The sequence below is a fragment of the Myxocyprinus asiaticus genome, chromosome 3 (assembly GCF_019703515.2).
Source record: "Myxocyprinus asiaticus isolate MX2 ecotype Aquarium Trade chromosome 3, UBuf_Myxa_2, whole genome shotgun sequence".
Lineage (NCBI taxonomy): Eukaryota > Metazoa > Chordata > Actinopteri > Cypriniformes > Catostomidae > Myxocyprinus > Myxocyprinus asiaticus.
In genome coordinates, this window is record NC_059346.1 from 24,159,492 (window position 1) to 24,177,274 (window position 17,783).

The following is a 17,783-nucleotide window of genomic DNA, read 5'->3' on the forward strand; positions in this document are numbered from 1 at the left end:
AAGCTCATGAACATAGGTCAGGGTAGGAACGTAGATTGACTGGTAGATCGATAGCCTTGCCTTCAGGCTCAGCTCTCTCTTCACCACAAATGACCAGTACAATGCCTGCATAACTGCTGATGCTGCACCGATCCTTCTGTCGATCTCACGCTCCATTCTCCCGTCACTCGTGAATAAGACCCCGAAATACTTAACTCCTCCACCTGGGGCAGACACTCATCTCCAACCTGAAGGGGGCACTCTACCCTTTTATGTTCTTTTTTATTTTATTTATTTATTTATTTATTGCCAGCCAGATTATGTACTATCTACACACTTTCTCCAAAGATCTCACACATTAAGACCACAAACTAATTAATATTTACTCTTTGATGTGTTGAGATGGAGGCCTTATAAATGAGTCAAAAACAAATTTATTGTAGACACATCTTTAATTGATTTAAATTCATACATCAATCATGTAGAACAGACAGCAGCATCAAGAAAAAAGACATTAGGTGTTGAAGGTAGAAAAAATAAATAGCTTGTAAAAGGAAGCTATAACAAAAGCATTGTGCACACCTTCACTGAAGGGATAAAATGCTTTAGTTTCAAATATGTACCATTTTCAAAACTTGACTCAAAATGGAATGCAAATCATTTGTCTCATATTTTTATTTTATAGGTCCTATTGAATTCAGTTACAGCTTAATTAATTTTGCAACAAAGTATCAAATTTACTCTAATTGCATTTCACCATATGTGAAATCACTCTTGCATTTAGTAAAATAAAGAATTATCTTTACGTCTTGCTAGAGGGAAAATTTCAGTAATATTAGCCTTGTCTGCTCAGCACTACTGAGTTTGATCAAATTCTTGACCTATGGTTATCTCATAGAATGAAATATTATTTTCGATAACATAAAAAAAATTACACATAACGAAGCACGTTTCCTTTTCATTCAAGGAAAACCGATAATGGGTATGTGGGTTTTAGATTTTTGACATTTACGTTAAATGTATGTGTTAACTAAAGCTTGGAGGAGTAAAGAAATATAAACAAATATAGATTGCAAAAATATATATTGCAATCTATCTAAATATGTTTTTCACAGGAAACATATTTTCTCTTTTTTGTTTCTTATTAATATTCATAATTATCTTATCGGCACGTGTGTCCAATAATATACAGTAAGTATCCACTTTTAAATGAACATTTAGCAATAAATACATTTCTCCTTTGAATTCACATATGCCTGGATTGGTTATATTGTATGATCCCTTTTATGTACTCTGTACCAGTGGATGTGAATAGAAAATTAATTAAAAGCACACTTTGCAGTCTTTCCACTGTTGCTCTCAGACTGGGATAGCTTATTAACACGGCTGTATATGTACCGAAAAATCAGAGAGAAGAGTAAGAGAAGGCAATTCAACTTTGATTTTTCATTAATAACTAAAATCATACATCCAAACTGTAATCAAGGAAACACTTTAAAGATAAGTATAGTATGTTTATGTTAATGTATGTAGTTTAAACACAGCTATTGTGTGGTCAGTAAAGGAGTGTACTTCTAAATACAATTTCTTCCAGTGTTGTGATATGGACATCTCAAAGCCTTGGAGGGTAATACCAGTATTACAAAGAAGAAGATATTAATAGGAAACAGGTTCATTGCTACACAGAACATAAGATGACAATTTAAAATGTATAAAGATACTAAAATGCAGTCCGTTTTGGACACTCTAACTTGAACAATTTATATGACCACCTTTCAGGTACCTCTTTAATTTTTACTCATTTTTTATTCAGTTGTGGAGTAAACTGCACTGTATTATGGAGGTATCTGACAGATGTTTTAACAAAATTTCAGCAGGTTTGTGCATAGGTTTTATGTTTTTTTGTTTATTTGTCCAAAGGAATCCTCTCTAAACAACTGTGAACATTATGAAGCTTGTATTGACTGAGGTAGTTATCCATGGGAGGTTACCTTTGTAGTTAAACTTAAAATATAAACAACACAGAGAAGTAGGTTAATCCATGATATTGGGAATATCTCATATAAAATGCCCTTGTTTTGCATAATAAATGATCTCCAATCTAATGCTCTATCCCTAAGAGCTCCTTTTGCTTGTTTCTGAAGCATGGTTGGGGCTTACTAAGTCACTATCCACTACAATGGATCCCACCACCTCCCTATTCTATGACACTGTACACACTCTCAGCCTTAGCAGTCCTGATAAAAGCATTCCCCTACACCTACCTCTGGTCTCTTGTCTGGGTTGCATTTGTCATGCTCTAGAACCTTGCCTGTGTAGTCCATGCAGACTACGTTACGGTGGCGCTCTCCTGGTCCGCAAGTCCGTGAGCATGCTGACCACGGCCCCATCTGCCACATGGGACAGGGCAGATCCCCACAGGGCCGGATGTCTGCAGGTTGCAGGTCAGCATCACAGAGGAAGGACAGGGACCCCTCCCCATCTCTACACTCCACACTCCTCCTGGACCATCCAGCACCACAGCTCTTGGAGCACTCAGACCATTCACCCAGGACCCAGTCAGCCCCACCAAAAGGCAAGAGAACATGTGGTGAAATCCTGCTCTCTGTGCCAGGCTTGCTAAAAGGTATATCCCTTTGCAAAAAGAAGGTGTACTTGATCCTGGGGGGTGAGGCGTCTCCTGCTGTGGACAACAGCTGGACGGTGATGGCCTCCCGAAGCGTGTTAAAGCTGAGGAGCCGCTCCAAACTGGTTGAAGAGCCACTGTAGCGTAGCATTGCTCCAGGCACTGGGATGTCCTGTTCTGCCATTGACACTGAGAAATTTCCATTCAGGATGTAGGTTCCGTCTTCTGCCTTCACCGCCAAGTAGTTACCATCGTGTGTGATGCCTCGATGGCTGCGTTGTTTTATGTCAATATTAGTGGCCCCAGCAGGAATGGTAACAATATCATTGTAACCAAAACTGTGGAAATATTATAAGGTATTTGAGCGCAGAACAAACAGTATATAAAAAATGTAAGAATCTTGGTTATATTTAAGCAGTCTATTCCTTCTCTAGTGTTTATGTTGTAATTTTCGAAAATTTTATCATTGGATTTTGGACATTTTCTTTAGTATGAATGAATAGTTCACCCAAAAACTCTGTAATTCTGTAATTATTTACTCACCCAAATGTCTCTACAAACCTGTATGACTTTATTTCTTCTTCACACTTTTTGCAATATAATGAAAGTGAAAAGTGATTCTGGGCTGTCAAGCAGGTTTGACAACATAATGTTTGGTCACAAGACGAGCAAGAACCAAAAAGGTTTGATGTTATAGACATCCAAACTGTGCCATATGGTGCATTCGAGTCATGTCAGAATGATCGTATTTACGAGTTGAACGCACATGAACGCTACCACAGATACCACACATATAATCAAGCATTAATTACACACGTAATGCATGCCTTTGCTCTTCATTTTGTTGCATTGGTACTAAAAAAGCTTCCTGCATTCGCTAGTAAGTAAAAAAGAGAGAAAGAAAAATTAAAATTACAAAACGGGTCCATTCTTTCCAAGTAAAATCACATGAAAGCACATCACATCGTATTTACGATTTCCGACCTTGTAGGTACGAACTTCCCAAGAGGACTTGAATGCCCCAATAGTCGCCATATACAATTTGGGTGATTTGATTAATTATTTGATTTGAGAATGAATAACGACTTAAATATTGGTCTCTTCATCACACAAAGTGATCTCATGGCTTCAGAAGACTTCTGTGGGTTCCACTACCTTTACTGTGGTTTTATGGTGTTTTTTCTTTTTTTCTTTTTGGAGCTTGACAGCCCAGAGTCCCTATTTACTTTCATGATATTGCAAAAAGACATATGAAGAAATTATTATTTTTGTGTTCCAGTGATAAAAAGACATACACTGCATAAAATCAGTATTTATATGATCAGTATTTATATGACATTTCGTTTTGTTTTCAGAGAAATCTAACAAATTTTGTAATATTTATGCTTTAAAAAACTAACTAAATTTAGTTAAATTTCTCTGAAATCAAGATTTAATATCTTGTGGCATTCTACTTCTCAAGAAATGTTTTATTGTTTTAAGGATGTTTAGATATTTTTGCTGGAAAATGAGACTGCAGTTTATGGGTTTGGAGCTACATTAAGATGAGTAAATAATGACAGAATTTTCATTTTGGGGTAAACGATCCCTTTTCATATACTCAATATACAAATATACTCAAACTACTTACGTAGCTTCATTTAGTGAGCCACCTATTTTCCTACAGGTTGTCCCATCACCCCCGCAGACACCGCACTTATCCAGTCTTTGGTTGGAGCCTATCACCAGGTCACAACCAGCTTTGATACACTGTCCCTGAATACATATAGATGTGGTGTCTGGTCCACAGGTGGTGCCATCCACAACCTGCACAGCACCCAGCAAAACACATAAAAAGGTTCAGTGTTAAAGGGTTAGGTTAGCCAGAAACCTGAAACTTGTTTGTATGAAGAAATAATGTGGATTTATATTGCAATGGAAGCCTAAGTGCTCAAGTGAGAGGAAAGTGTAAGCAGTTGTAGCTCAAGGAAAGGAAAAACAGTTAAACTGAACAGTTTAACCACATAAAGAGGAATAGCAAAAACATTGGGCTGATGACGCAAAACTAACTACATTTCAACTATATCTGAAATATCAGTTTCAGATAGGTGCATTCAAGAGCTTAAGCAAGTAGCTGGACTGTAGGGTTAGCGTACTCAGGTTTCACATTTTACAACAGGGAAAATATTTCATGCATGAGAGTTTAGAGGGAGTGTAAAGATATCAATGGGCCTGTCGCAAGAGGGAAGTCTAAGAAAGATGCCAGACATCTCACTAAAGCTTTAGAGCGTGGCATATACACGGAGAAGAGTAAAATATTTTTTGCACATCAAATTGGTTTAAAATGAATTGGAAAACGTTTTCAATGGATGTGCACCTTGGCTTCAAACACTTTGAATTCGTTGCTCCCTTTGGCTCTGCAGACGAGCTTGCAGCGGTCTCGTGGAGAGACACCAGAATATTTGGGGATCCATTGCTTTACATTCCCCTGAATGTCCAAGTAACGGTCACTATTGTATTTTTCACATTGTTCCTCTCTGAAGCTTTTTCCTGTGGATAAATATGGGCACAATGCATAAAGTGATCATAACAAATGCATGGTCTTAAAAAGCAGATCACCTTTTGACCTTAATCATTCTCTGGCCATCAATAATGTGACCTAGGCCACCCAAAGTCTGTATGGAGAGAATATAGAGGTTTATTTATAAAATGTTACCATGGTCTTCTGGGCATGTCTGAGTATTGCAGGACTGGTATTTGACCCTCTGTCCCACACAGTATGATCCTCCATTCTGTGGCACTGGAGCAGTGCACTCACGGTGAGAAAACTCCACACCCCCATCACATGTCCGTGAGCACGGCCCCCAAGGGCCCCATTCACCCCACCCTCCATTGACTGGCACCTGGAACACAAATAGAGGCTGTTAGGTTTACATTTCACTCTAATATGTAGCACCTAGTACAACAATAATGCTTGCAGTTTAATGTCAAACTTTAAACTCCTCTATAACAAATTGTATATAGGCCCTATCAATTTTATATAATACCTAATGATATCTGTGCATTATTTAACTCTAATTAATATTCTAATTCAAATGCATGACACATAGCACATCTTGATCTAACCGTGCATGTAAAGGGCTCCTAAACATCATCTCCAGTAAGTGTCGTGCTGACGGAATGTGAGCATACCACACTGTATTTATTTCAGGGGTTTTTTATGAGTTGGCTGAGGGATGCCTTCTCACAGCCAGACCTTTTGGGATCACAAGCTGGTTTTTTTTTTAACACACTGCACCAGATATGATCATACTTTTTTAAGGGGCTTTGCTGAATACATTGCAACTGCATCTTAAAAGGATGGCTCAAAAATAATTGAGCTTTTTAAAGGCTTACACTATATAAACTCTAAATCTCTTGCTGTTTCTCCCCTCACTTTATTTTTGGCATTTAGAAGCTGGATTTTAAGTAGATTGATTATTTTAAGCTGCTCAGAGACGGGGATCCAGTTGGGATCCAAAAGGAGGAATGGGTTTTATTTCTGGAAGGTGGAAAAATATTAACAATCTAACTTTGATTGACTCTGAGGACTCTTTCAAACATGTAAACTGTATGGTGAAAAGAATGTGTCATCTTGACCTAAGACTATAATAAAAATATGTTAAAATTTTGAATGAGCTGAGAGAGACAGAATAGATAATTAAGACAGTATGTGTTTACAATGTTTAAAGGAAGGGTAGGATGATACACAAGGGGCCATAAGCAAGGCTCACCTAAAATGGCAGTTATTCTTTTTTATAATTATGGTACCCATAAATCTGTGCATGGGCGTTTCCAGTCATTTTTTTCTCACTTTAGATGTACTGTATACGTCCTGACAGGTAAAATGTGATAAAACAGGATGACACAAATACACACATCATGCTCTCCATGCATACCTTCTCCTTGACCGCCTCCTCCAGTGCACTTGACATGCATAAACCCTCACGACATCTCCTGTCCTCCCCGCAGGGAGTGCCGTCAGCCCAGGGCAGGCTTCCATTCCGAGTGGTGCACTGTATCTTTCCTTCCTCTCGACACCACAGCTGTGCACAGGCTTGATCTTCAGGGGCGTTGGGGCAGTGGGTGTACTCCTCCCCAAAAGCCTGCTGGCACTGACGGTCTAGTCCATATGTGTGGCCGGGGAGCTCTGCAGGTAAAGGGAGGGTATTCTCAGGTGGATCCAGCAAGCAATCACCTAAGGAGTGGAAGAGGAGTGCACATGCAGATAGATTGTTTAGGACAAGTGCAATTGTGATTGTTTATTATATCATCATTAAATCTATTTCATGTTTTTTGCTAATACTTTTTGTCAGGTTTTTTTTTTAAACTGATGGTTAGATAAACAGCAAGATGGCTCAGAGGGTAGGGAGATGGGGGGTCAGGTTCCCTGAGGATATAGCTCATCGTACACTCAAATTTTGCAATAACATATTGAACAGCAGATAATTGTCAACACTCATTCATTTGTATGTGTTATTTAGCTGTAATGTATGTTTCAACTGATTGCTTCAGAATTCATTCCTGCTCCTATAATGATGCTTATGAAGTTGCATTAATATTCTCTTTCAGCCAGTTGCTATTGACAGAGCCTTTCAATGTTTACTTCAGCTAAAACAATCACTTATATTCACTCAGTCTAAACCAGGTGTGCACACTTGCTTGAGGGGACTATTTTCATTGCAGAGAGATCTCACTGTGCGTTCTCACATCCTAAAGTGCGTAAGACATAATCATCTCCCATCTGGAGATTTCCATTATGTAATATATTATTGCAGAGCTTTAGTTAGCTCACTCTAGTCCAAAAAATTTAATTGGGAGCAAAAAAAGTATCATTTTACTGTAAGGAATGTCTACTCTGAGTCCTTCCTAAACATAGTTTTATCCATATGGATCAGAAAGGATATGGAGACAATATAACACCTTGAAACAACTATGCAGACTTTTCAACTCCCTTTGTGTTCTTATAAGATTGATACTGTGAAATCTAATTAGGCATACAGTATGTGTTGAAAACACATCATACTTAATTTCGGAAGTATTATGAATTTGGAAGGGTTTCAATACAGTGTAATAAAACCCTGTTTCTGTTTACAAACTTTAAACATCAGTAATGAAAGACTTTTTTTAAAACGGATACAGTCCTAACAACAATGGAAAATAACAGTCTAGAAGCCGAATCGGTTCTTAGTCTACCTGTGGCAACAGTGCAAATGGTAAAGACAGCATGTGCTTGGCTACACATAGAGTCTCTGTGAGGGAAAACAGTTGTTAAACCTGGAATGTGTGAGTCACTGAAGATGAGTCAGTGAAAGAGCGGGAATAAGAGAGCATAGACTAAGATATCAATGGAGATAAATCAACAATTAAAGAAAAGATGTCTACCATATTTCTTAAGCTGTCACTTTTTCTTATCTGAACTCATCTTTTGTGTGAATTGTTCTATGTTCTTTGAACCAAATTAGGCTTTAGGTACCCCCCCTAAAAACCTTAATGCAACCACCTTGGTAGTGGAGTCAATTCTTTCAGAAAGTCCCCTTTGGGATGTCTTCCACATGACGAAGACAACCCTGATTTGGTAGGCAAACCACAGCTTCATAGATAGAAAAATATACATACATACTGTACATACAGATAAAGTGAGTGAGAGCTTACTCTGCAAAGACTGTTAGTTTTAACACGCTCAGCAAAATTACACAGTGCGGTCCAATGAGCCCATTATTAGTGGTTAGAGAGTAAGTTAAGATAGAGGAGGTGTTTAAAAAAATCGAGAAAAGAAAAAAGTAAAATCATAAAACACAGGCATCCACATTAGAGGTTTTTCACCACACTCAAAAGTTCAAAATTATACAGTAGATTCTCTGTGACATGTTTCCATTAACTTCAAAGTGACAGATTGACAATGCAGGCCAAATGTCTCAAAAACTTGACTGAATTTTTTGGTTTTTGTTTTTGTCTGGGTCTCTGGGAAATATGCAGCATTCTGATCTAAAGCCAAAACCAAACAAAAACTGAAAACCTTATGTTGGCCAAAAAAAAAAAAAAAAACAGCTGTAAATATAAATAAAAAAAACAGAAAGACAAGGGAAAACAAATGCATGAGATGGTACTGCTACTTTTTTAGTGTTTGTTTTTTGAGTTATTTTTCACTGACATGAAATATTTTGAAGAAGTTAAATGAGTAACGCAGTATTCTGACAAACAGAGAGGGACCATACCGTGGCCATTGTCGAAGAACTCTGTGATGTACAGAGCACTGCATGGGGACCAGGGAAGAGTTTTGTTGAGGTGGACAAAGAAAGGAGCCATCATATGTTGTCCATTGAGATGGCCGAACCATTTTTCACAGTTTTTAGAGTCATCATGTGGCATGCTGAGTACATGGCCTAAAAAAAGAAAGAAACAAAGAGGGAGATGCAAAGTGAGAAAGAAAAAGTAGAAGTAGAGAAAAACAGATAGGTATAGTATCTGTACAGTGTATGACTGTGGTCTTTATATATCTTTTATTGATGTTTATCACTGCGTCTTACTGTGTACTTATATTAGTAACAAATATTCAGGTATTCAAATATTCAAAATCCTGCAGTACTACTACTGCAACTGCCCTTTGTGCTTATTCAATCGACAGACCATAACTGTCCTATAAAACACAATTTATCTATATTTTGAACACATACTGTATTTGTGTGTGCACATTCTATATGATATCTATGGCTTAGTCCCGAGAGTACAGTATGACTGGGAAAATTTTTAAATCAAGGTGACATAGCAACGCAAAGCTCTCAGTGTATTTTGGCTGCTGAAAACAGCTGGTCTACATTAATTGATGACTCAGTCTGGAGCACATGCTCCCGTCCAGACATTTAGTAAGGGTGAGATGTCCAACAACAGACACAGCGTCTGGTCATATGTACGTGTTTGTGTGTGTGCCATATGTAAGGATATGTGTGTGTCTGAACATACCGAGTTCATGTGACACAGTGAAAGCTGCCTGAAGGCCGTTGTCCTCGATAACGGAGCAGCTTCTTTTGGGGTCACACATAGTGCCAATATCAGCTACACCCAGAGTGTCACAATCGTGGTATCCACAAATATCCTGAGGTCAAAGAGAGAGAGAGAGAGAGAGAGAGAGAGAGAGAGAGAGAGAGAGATGTGAGACAGGATTAGATGGGAAAATGAAATAGAAAATTCAAAGAGGAGAGGAGAGGAGGACACATTTGAGACACTGATATCCAGACAACGCTCCATTAGTTCCAGACAGAACTTTTTCCCCAAGCAGGCTCTTGCCAGCAAAACATATTTGTCAGTGTTTCCATCATAAAATGAAGCAAATACATGGCAGACTGCATATTAGAAAAAAACAAGAGGGAAAAATTAACTGTGAGATAGCTGGACCACACAGAAAACCAGACCAAGGGTCTGTCCAGCACTACTCTGTCCAGGCTGAGATCACCTTGACTGGGGAAGACACCTCAGTGTAAGCCGTGTGAGACAACCAGAGACACACAGACCTCCACTAAACAAAACCACCTGTTTCTCCATCTAGCCCCAGCAGAGCTGATACCACCATTCCATTGAACTGCTCTCAGAGGGAAGTCCAGCTAAAGTTTTGTTTCTCCTACATCTACTTTAACTGGTGTTAACCCTCTGGTTTTGGAAGAGCAACAATATCATGCTTGCTGTCTCCAAGATTGGACAGTAAGGGTTTCCCTGTTGAACATTGTGATCATGACCCTGTCACTGACAGAATTAAATTATTTCTTGTTTTGGAGAAGTGGTAGCCAAGTGAGTTAATTAAATGCTGAAGGTAATTATGTCTGTACAACGTGATAAATGTGCTGTTGTTTTCTGATGTGGACTGGAAATGTTGAGGAGTTGGAGTTGCCTTCTTTCCCAATGGAAAAATGAATTAAATGGCCTACGTATTTCTAATTTTACAAGCAAATCTTGTATTAAAAGTCCAATTCTGTTATAAATTTAATAAGCCTGAAACTAATCCTGACCCAACATCGGTTTGATTGTTACCATTGTAGGTAACTTGTAGGTAATGAGAAGAGCTTACGTGCCGAAAGAAGCATCTTTTTAGAACATCTCTATGGTGATGTGGGCATGGCCAAGCGACGTCTGTGGAGAGCGAGGCTGGGAGAAGAAGAGCGGTAAGGATTGACACCTGTGGGAAATCACATCTAACAGCTGTTCTGTATTGCATTGAGAGATGGAGGGGGATAAAAGCGCAGTCCAGGCTACCGGAGGAGAGAGAGAGAGACGCACACAGCCGAGTTCTTGTGTGTGTGTGTGCATTTATTGAGCTGAAAAGCAAACCTGTTTATGTTACACTGAAAAGTGTGTGAAAATAAAGACTTGTGTTAAACATTTACCCGGCCCTCGCTTCCTCCTTGAGAAGAAAGTCAGAGACCTTGTCACAATCTCCATTTATTTTCTTCGGACCTCAGTAATATCGATCCTCTCTTCAGATTCGTCCATCTGTTTTTTCAGTCCGTTTATCCCTTCATTTACTTGCTTAATTGATTTCTCCAATTCCCCAAATTTCATTTTTTTTCTCATACCTCGGATTTCATTGAGTGTTTCTGAGTTTGACAAATAGTTGACTGCATCTTGGTTAGCATTTGCCATCGCCGCTTGGCTAGGTTTGCAGTGTCTGTTATCTTATTGATTACCACATTACGGTTTTGTCTACTTTGCCTTTTTAACTCACCGCTTAGCTACTAAAACAAACATGTATATTGAGAATCCCAATTGTTGTGTTCTGAATTGATGTCTGGGCTTTGGACTGTTAAAGTGCTAATATCTCAAGGGGAAGCTTCCTCCTTTTATTTTGATTTTGCCATTAAAAGTTTGACTACTTAATTCTGATAGAAGGATGTCTATTTGTGTTTCTCACCTCTCTAGTGAACAAGATGGCAGTGTCATAGTGTTCTGGATGCCTCTGGCTGCCTGGGTTGAAACGTTGTTGCCACATGCAGAAGTTTCGCAGGGCAACACCGCCATTGCTAGAAAGCTCAGGCCCCATCTCCTCATCCTCCAGAACCAACATCTTCACTACCACCAGACTAACAGCATTTTTCAGGCTAGGGTGCGCATAGATCTGTGCTGCTATGGACATCACAGTCAGTAAGTAGTGCTGCAGAAAGAATAGAGATCAAATAGGAAGCCAGCAATGAAACAAAAGTTATAAAGTCTGTAAATACATGACGTGAAGTCCCCCCCCCCAAAATCTCAAAGAACTGTAAAATTAAAGCTTTAAAAATACAAAAGACTTAATGCTAATTATGAAATTTGGAGTGGTAGTGGCTGTAGGCTTGTGGGACCTCCATTTTTAAACATGGGTTCTTTTTTCTATCAATTAAATGGGTCAAAACAATTGCTGGCCTTCTTTTCCAGATGGTTCTCTTGCTCCCTCTCTTCTTTTTTTCTCCCACACATGCACATATTGATTCACAGACAAGTTTTCATATTTTGTTACAGTCTGTATAACCAACACTGTCAAAGTCAAACCACAAGTTTTAGTGGTTTGCCTGACTTATGCTTCTGTTTATATCTTAAACCACCAACTGACCATAGTGAGCTAACCTTCAATATAGTTATCAATGCAAAATTACCTTTCCTATAATAGGTACTTAAATGGACTTGTGAATACAGCTGCAATTGTAGATGAGAATAAGAAATGACTGTAATGGAAATGTGAACTGACACTCACAGTCCCTAAATGTCATGAAATACTTGATAATGTCTTACATATATAGCTTTGGCAAAACAGTTGTTTTGAGTCTAGAAGCAGTCATGTGTGGTCTGTGGTACAACTCCCCAAGCCCTCTGTTTACTTAAGCATATACCTTTAGGGCAACATTGTCATTTTGTTTGTTTGTTTGATTGTTGAATAGCTAAAAATATAGCAAAACTGGTCCAGATTCGAAGACGGCTCACTGTTCTTAAGTACTTTCGGTGGATACTTTGTAAATATAGAGTCACACTGCAGTAAGCTTTATCGACTAGAATGTTATAGCTTAAAAAGACCGTTGGTAGACTGGATGATGTTCAGTTTTATATGTTGATGGCACGTTGGTGTTTCCTCGTGCAAGCCGGACACGTGCAGAAATGCGAGGTTACCTGGACGACTCGCTGAGAGACTACACAGTCCACTGAATATGTAACTATTTAAAGGAATAGTTCACCCAAAAATGAAAGTTCTCTCATTATTTACTCCCCCTCATGCCATCCCAGAAGTGTATGGCTTTCTTTCTTCTGTAGAACACAAATTAAAAATTGTATTCAAATATATCAGCTCTGTAGGTTCTCACAATGCAAGTGAGTGGGCCAAAATGTTGATGCTCCAAAAAAGCACAAAAAGGCAGCATAAAAGTAATCCATATGATTCCTGTGGTTAAATCCATATCTTCAGAAGTGATATCATAAGTGTGGGTAAGTGTGGGTGAGAAACAGATATACAGGTGCATCTCAATAAATTAGAATGTCGTGGAAAAGTTCATTTATTTCAGTAATTCAACTCAAATTGTGAAACTCGTGTATTAAATAAATTCAATGCACACAGACTGAAGTAGTTTAAGTCTTTGGTTCTTTTAATTGTGATGATTCTGGCTCACATTTAACAAAAACCCACCAATTCACTATCTCAAAAAATTAGAATACATCATAAGACCAATAAAAAAAACATTTTTAGTGAATTGTTGGCCTTCTGGAAAGTATGTTCATTTACTGTATATGTACTCTATACTTGGTAGGGGCTCCTTTTGCTTTAATTACTGCCTCAATTTGGCGTGGCATGGAGGTGATCAGTTTGTGGCACTGCGGAGGTGGTATGGAAGCCCAGGTTTCTTTGACAGTGGCCTTCAGCTCATCTGCATTTTTTGGTCTCTTGTTTCTCATTTTCCTCTTGACAATACCCCATAGATTCTCTATGGGGTTCAGGTCTGGTGAGTTTACTGGCCAGTCAAGCACACCAACACCATGGTCATTTAACCAACTTTTGGTGCTTTTGGCAGTGTGGGCAGGTGCCAAATCCTGCTGGAAAATGAAATCAGCATCTTTAAAAAGCTGGTCAGCAGAAGGAAGCCTGAAGTGCTCCAAAATTTCTTGGTAAATGGGTGCAGTGACTTTGGTTTTCAAAAAACACAATGGACCAACACCAGCAGATGACATTGCACCCCAAATCATCACAGACTGTGGAAACTTAACACTGGACTTCAAGCAACTTGGGCTATGAGCTTCTCCACCCTTCCTCCAGACTCTAGGACCTTGGTTTACAAATGAAATACAAAACTTGCTCTCATCTGAAAAGAGGACTTTGGAACACTGGGCAACAGTCCAGTTCTTCTTCTCCTTAGCCCAGGTAAGACGCCTTTGACGTTGTCTGTGGTTCAGGAGTGGCTTAACAAGAGGAACACGACAACTGCAGCCAAATTCCTTGACATGTCTGTGTGTGGTGGCTCTTGATGCCTTGACCCCAGCCTCAGTCCATTCCTTGTGAAGTTCACCCAAATTCTTGAATCGATTTTGCTTGACAATCATAAGGCTGCGGTTCTCTTGGTTGGTTGTGCATCTTTTATTTCCACACTTTTTCCTTCCACTCAACTTTCTGTTAACATGCTTGGATACAGCACTCTGTGAACAGCCAGCTTCTTTGGCAATGAATGTTTGTGGCTTACCCTCCTTGTGAAGGGTGTCAATGATTGTCATCTGGACAACTGTCAGATCAGCAGTCTTCCCCATGATTGTGTAGCCTAGTGAACCAAACTGAGAGACCATTTTGAAGGCTCAGGAAACCTTTGCAGGTGTTTTGAGTTGATTAGCTGATTGGCATGTCACCATATTCTAATTTTTTGAGATAGTGAATTGGTGGGTTTTTGTTAAATGTGAGCTAAAATCATCACAATTAAAAGAACCAAAGACTTAAACTACTTCAGTCTGTGTGCATTGAATTTATTTAATACACGAGTTTCACAATTTGAGTTGAATTACTGAAATAAATGAACTTTTCCACAACATTCTAATTTATTGAGATGCACCTGTATTTAGAGTACTTAAGTCCTTTTTTGCTAGACATTCTTTTCCCTGCCCAGTAGGGGGTGTATGCATGAAGAATGTGAATCACCAAAAGTCATATGGATTACATTTATGCTGACCTATGTGATTTTTGGAGCTTCAAAATGTTGGCATCCATTCACTTGCATTGTATGGACCAAAATTTGTGGTCTGCTGAAGAAAGAAAGTCATACACATCCAGGATGGCATGAGGGAATTTGATGAGAGAATTTGCATTTTTGGGTGAACTATTCCTTTAATCTAAATCATCAAATAAGGTACCATTAAAACTGATGTCAGCTACAACTGATTCAAAAGCCAATGTCCATTTCCTGAACACATTTGTTTGTGATCTGTTGAATCCTTTGAGTGGTGAAACGTCTTCAATATATGAATAATCAAGTAGTGGCTTGACTGAATTTTACATTCTATTTTTTATATTTACATTCCTTAACCCTTGGGAATGCATGGGAATTTCATCAAACACTCTTACATATTCGGGTCTTTAGAGACCCGACACTTATATCTATCACAAATGGATCTACAAAATGCCCACATAGTGTAATATGTTCCAAATATTTTCAAGGCATTTAGATATTTTTTTTAATAAAATACCTTTTTGACATATTTTGAAGTTTTATTTTTTTATATATCAAAGATAAAATGCAACAAATCAGAACAAATCTAGAACAGGATTCAATACTTTCAGAATTAAATTTCCTGAGATGCAGCTGGCTGTCAAAAACACACTGAGCTACACATAAACTACACACAAGCTAAACACAAGTATTTTCTCAGGTACTTATTGAGTCTAAATAGATGCACAATTTCAGTAGGACACCCAAATGACAATAGTCATATCATACTGTTCATGTGTTGTACTTGCTATAGTTTACTTCCATGTTGTTTCTGCATCAAATAGCAATGTCAAATGTAAATCAAGTCAATCACTGAAACAACAACGCCACCCTTAATAAGCATGTATATTAAGTATGTGTACATTAATATGGGATACTAATAAATCACCATTGTTGCACAGAAAACTGACGTGATATTTGTATGAATATAGTACTCATTTATCTTGTAATAAATGAAGAAATAGATATCCTGTAATAGTAAACTTAAATAGATATGAAATACCCCCCCCCCCCCCCCCACACACACACACACACACACACACACACACACACACACACACACACATTATTTCATACCTAGGGTCTTTAATTACCCTAAACATTTTATTTTATTTTATTTTATTTTATTTTTGCAATTTTTGCAATTTTTGTGTGTTACACTATTTATAAGAGAAAGATTGAGGAGGTGTAGGCATAACTCCTAAAAAAATGGATGAGGTAAAGGGGTGGAATGAGGTCCTGGGTCACTAAAGTCCTGAGGTATACAATTAATGGTTAATTTAAGGTGTATTCATTGTTACGCATGCCTTGGTTATTCATACAAAATAAAATAACTAAAAGCCATTTGCAACTTCATGACCCACCTTTATCTCGTCTCCATAGAATCGTGCCATTGAAGCGTCAGCAACCACCAGTGTCTCGATGTATCTCGCGGTTGACACGAATCTTTTTGTACGTCTCAGTTTGCCGTCTAAGTCTTCACTAGAGTTCAGGTTGCTCTTTGTCCCCAATTGGTCAACTTTCACTTGATCAAAGAGCATTTTTGACGCTGTCTGACTGTTGGGAAAAAATCGCCTTTTAACGACGTGCACCTGCAGAAAGTGCCCAGCGGTCTTGCCACTTGCTTTGGGACGAATAAAGTACTCGTCTCTTTTCGTTATGAAAGTACCCTGAATGCCATGACATAAACTGACAGCAACTACCGATTCCTTTTCAGAGTTGACTGTTCCTGTGTAGAAACAGCCTCTGAGATCCGCACCGCTGTCCTCGTACTTAGTGTCATCCCTGAGAGCACCTTCGCTCCTGGAGCCGTGCAGAACTGCGGGGAGATTCTGTGCTTTAATGCGTTGCACGTTTAATACTGGAGCCACAAACCTGCTATCCGGTGTCAGGTCAAGCAGGAAAATTTGACCAAATGCGTTGATCTTAAAACGCTGTCTCTCCCCACTCCTCCAAAAAACACCTCTTCTAAGTGTAAGGTTTACTGGCACAGTCTCCTCTTCCTCGTTTAGCTCGCTCAGAGCAATCTGAGACATAAGGAGATTCACTAAGACAAATGTATGACAACCAATTATGGATACCATTTTTACGGTTTGCAATTACAAGTATTGGAATTCGAATCGAGATATATTCAGATTTCTCTTGAATTCGGAAAAAATCCAACACTAGCCTATATGTTCTAAAATAAGAAAACTGAAAAACTTTATTCAGCGACCGAACGCACTTCTACTAAAAAACAACAAAGATACAAATGAACATACTCCAACGGAAATAAATGGAAAAAATTGCGAACGCAAATCTTTATCTGCTGACAGTAAAAAAAATACAATTAAACGGCTTTTATCACAGTCATGAGAATTAATAGAATAAACTTAGTGCTATGAGAAAATACCCATCCAGCTCACACTGTATAAGCGATGAATGCTCGTGCCGCTGGTATTTATACAGTCTTGGGCTTCATGAGCATACACGGTTTATTTGTGATATTCTTTCTCTCCTCCTCCAGCTCGTGCGCCAAAGCAAAAAAAAAAAAAAAAAAAAAAAAATCGGTTTGATCCAACGGGGCTACCGGTACGCCCCCTTTCCACTACAGTGGGTCTTGCTTACAGCTATTATTATAATAGTCGGCTGGAGTGCTGCAGGCCACTCAAAGTATGTGTTAAGCGTCAACCATGTAGATGTTAGAGAGTGTGCAAAATCGACAAACAAATAAATAAATAAATAAATAATAATAGTAAAAAAGAACTCGAGAGAAACGCGGTTGTACCTACGAATAAATGGCTGTATGTGACATTGATTTTCAAATTCCACACACACGCAATAAAGCCTACACACTACAAGCTTCTAAACCCCTAAAGACAAAACAGAAAAACACATAATTACAAAATTAACCGGAGGGATACATTCGAAGTTACGTGCAACACACAGAGTGAAGCAGCAGGGTGCAGAGAGATCATTAATTA

At 38.6% G+C, this 17,783-nt stretch overlaps 1 protein-coding gene across 1 annotated transcript; it reads right to left on the reverse strand.

The window, feature by feature from the left end:
- Positions 1-419: 419 nt before the first annotated feature.
- On the reverse strand, positions 420-17,206 carry LOC127424869 (A disintegrin and metalloproteinase with thrombospondin motifs 8-like). Its single transcript, XM_051670371.1, has 9 exons — positions 16,185-17,206; positions 11,526-11,765; positions 9,587-9,719; positions 8,842-9,009; positions 6,523-6,821; positions 5,301-5,487; positions 4,962-5,134; positions 4,236-4,411; positions 420-2,943 (listed from the first exon to the last, which is right to left on the reverse strand). Exons 1-9 carry the CDS (start codon positions 16,902-16,904, stop codon positions 2,208-2,210), a joined length of 2,832 nt encoding a protein of 943 aa, XP_051526331.1. The 5' UTR covers positions 16,905-17,206; the 3' UTR covers positions 420-2,207.
- Between the last annotated feature and the right edge of the window lie 577 nt (positions 17,207-17,783).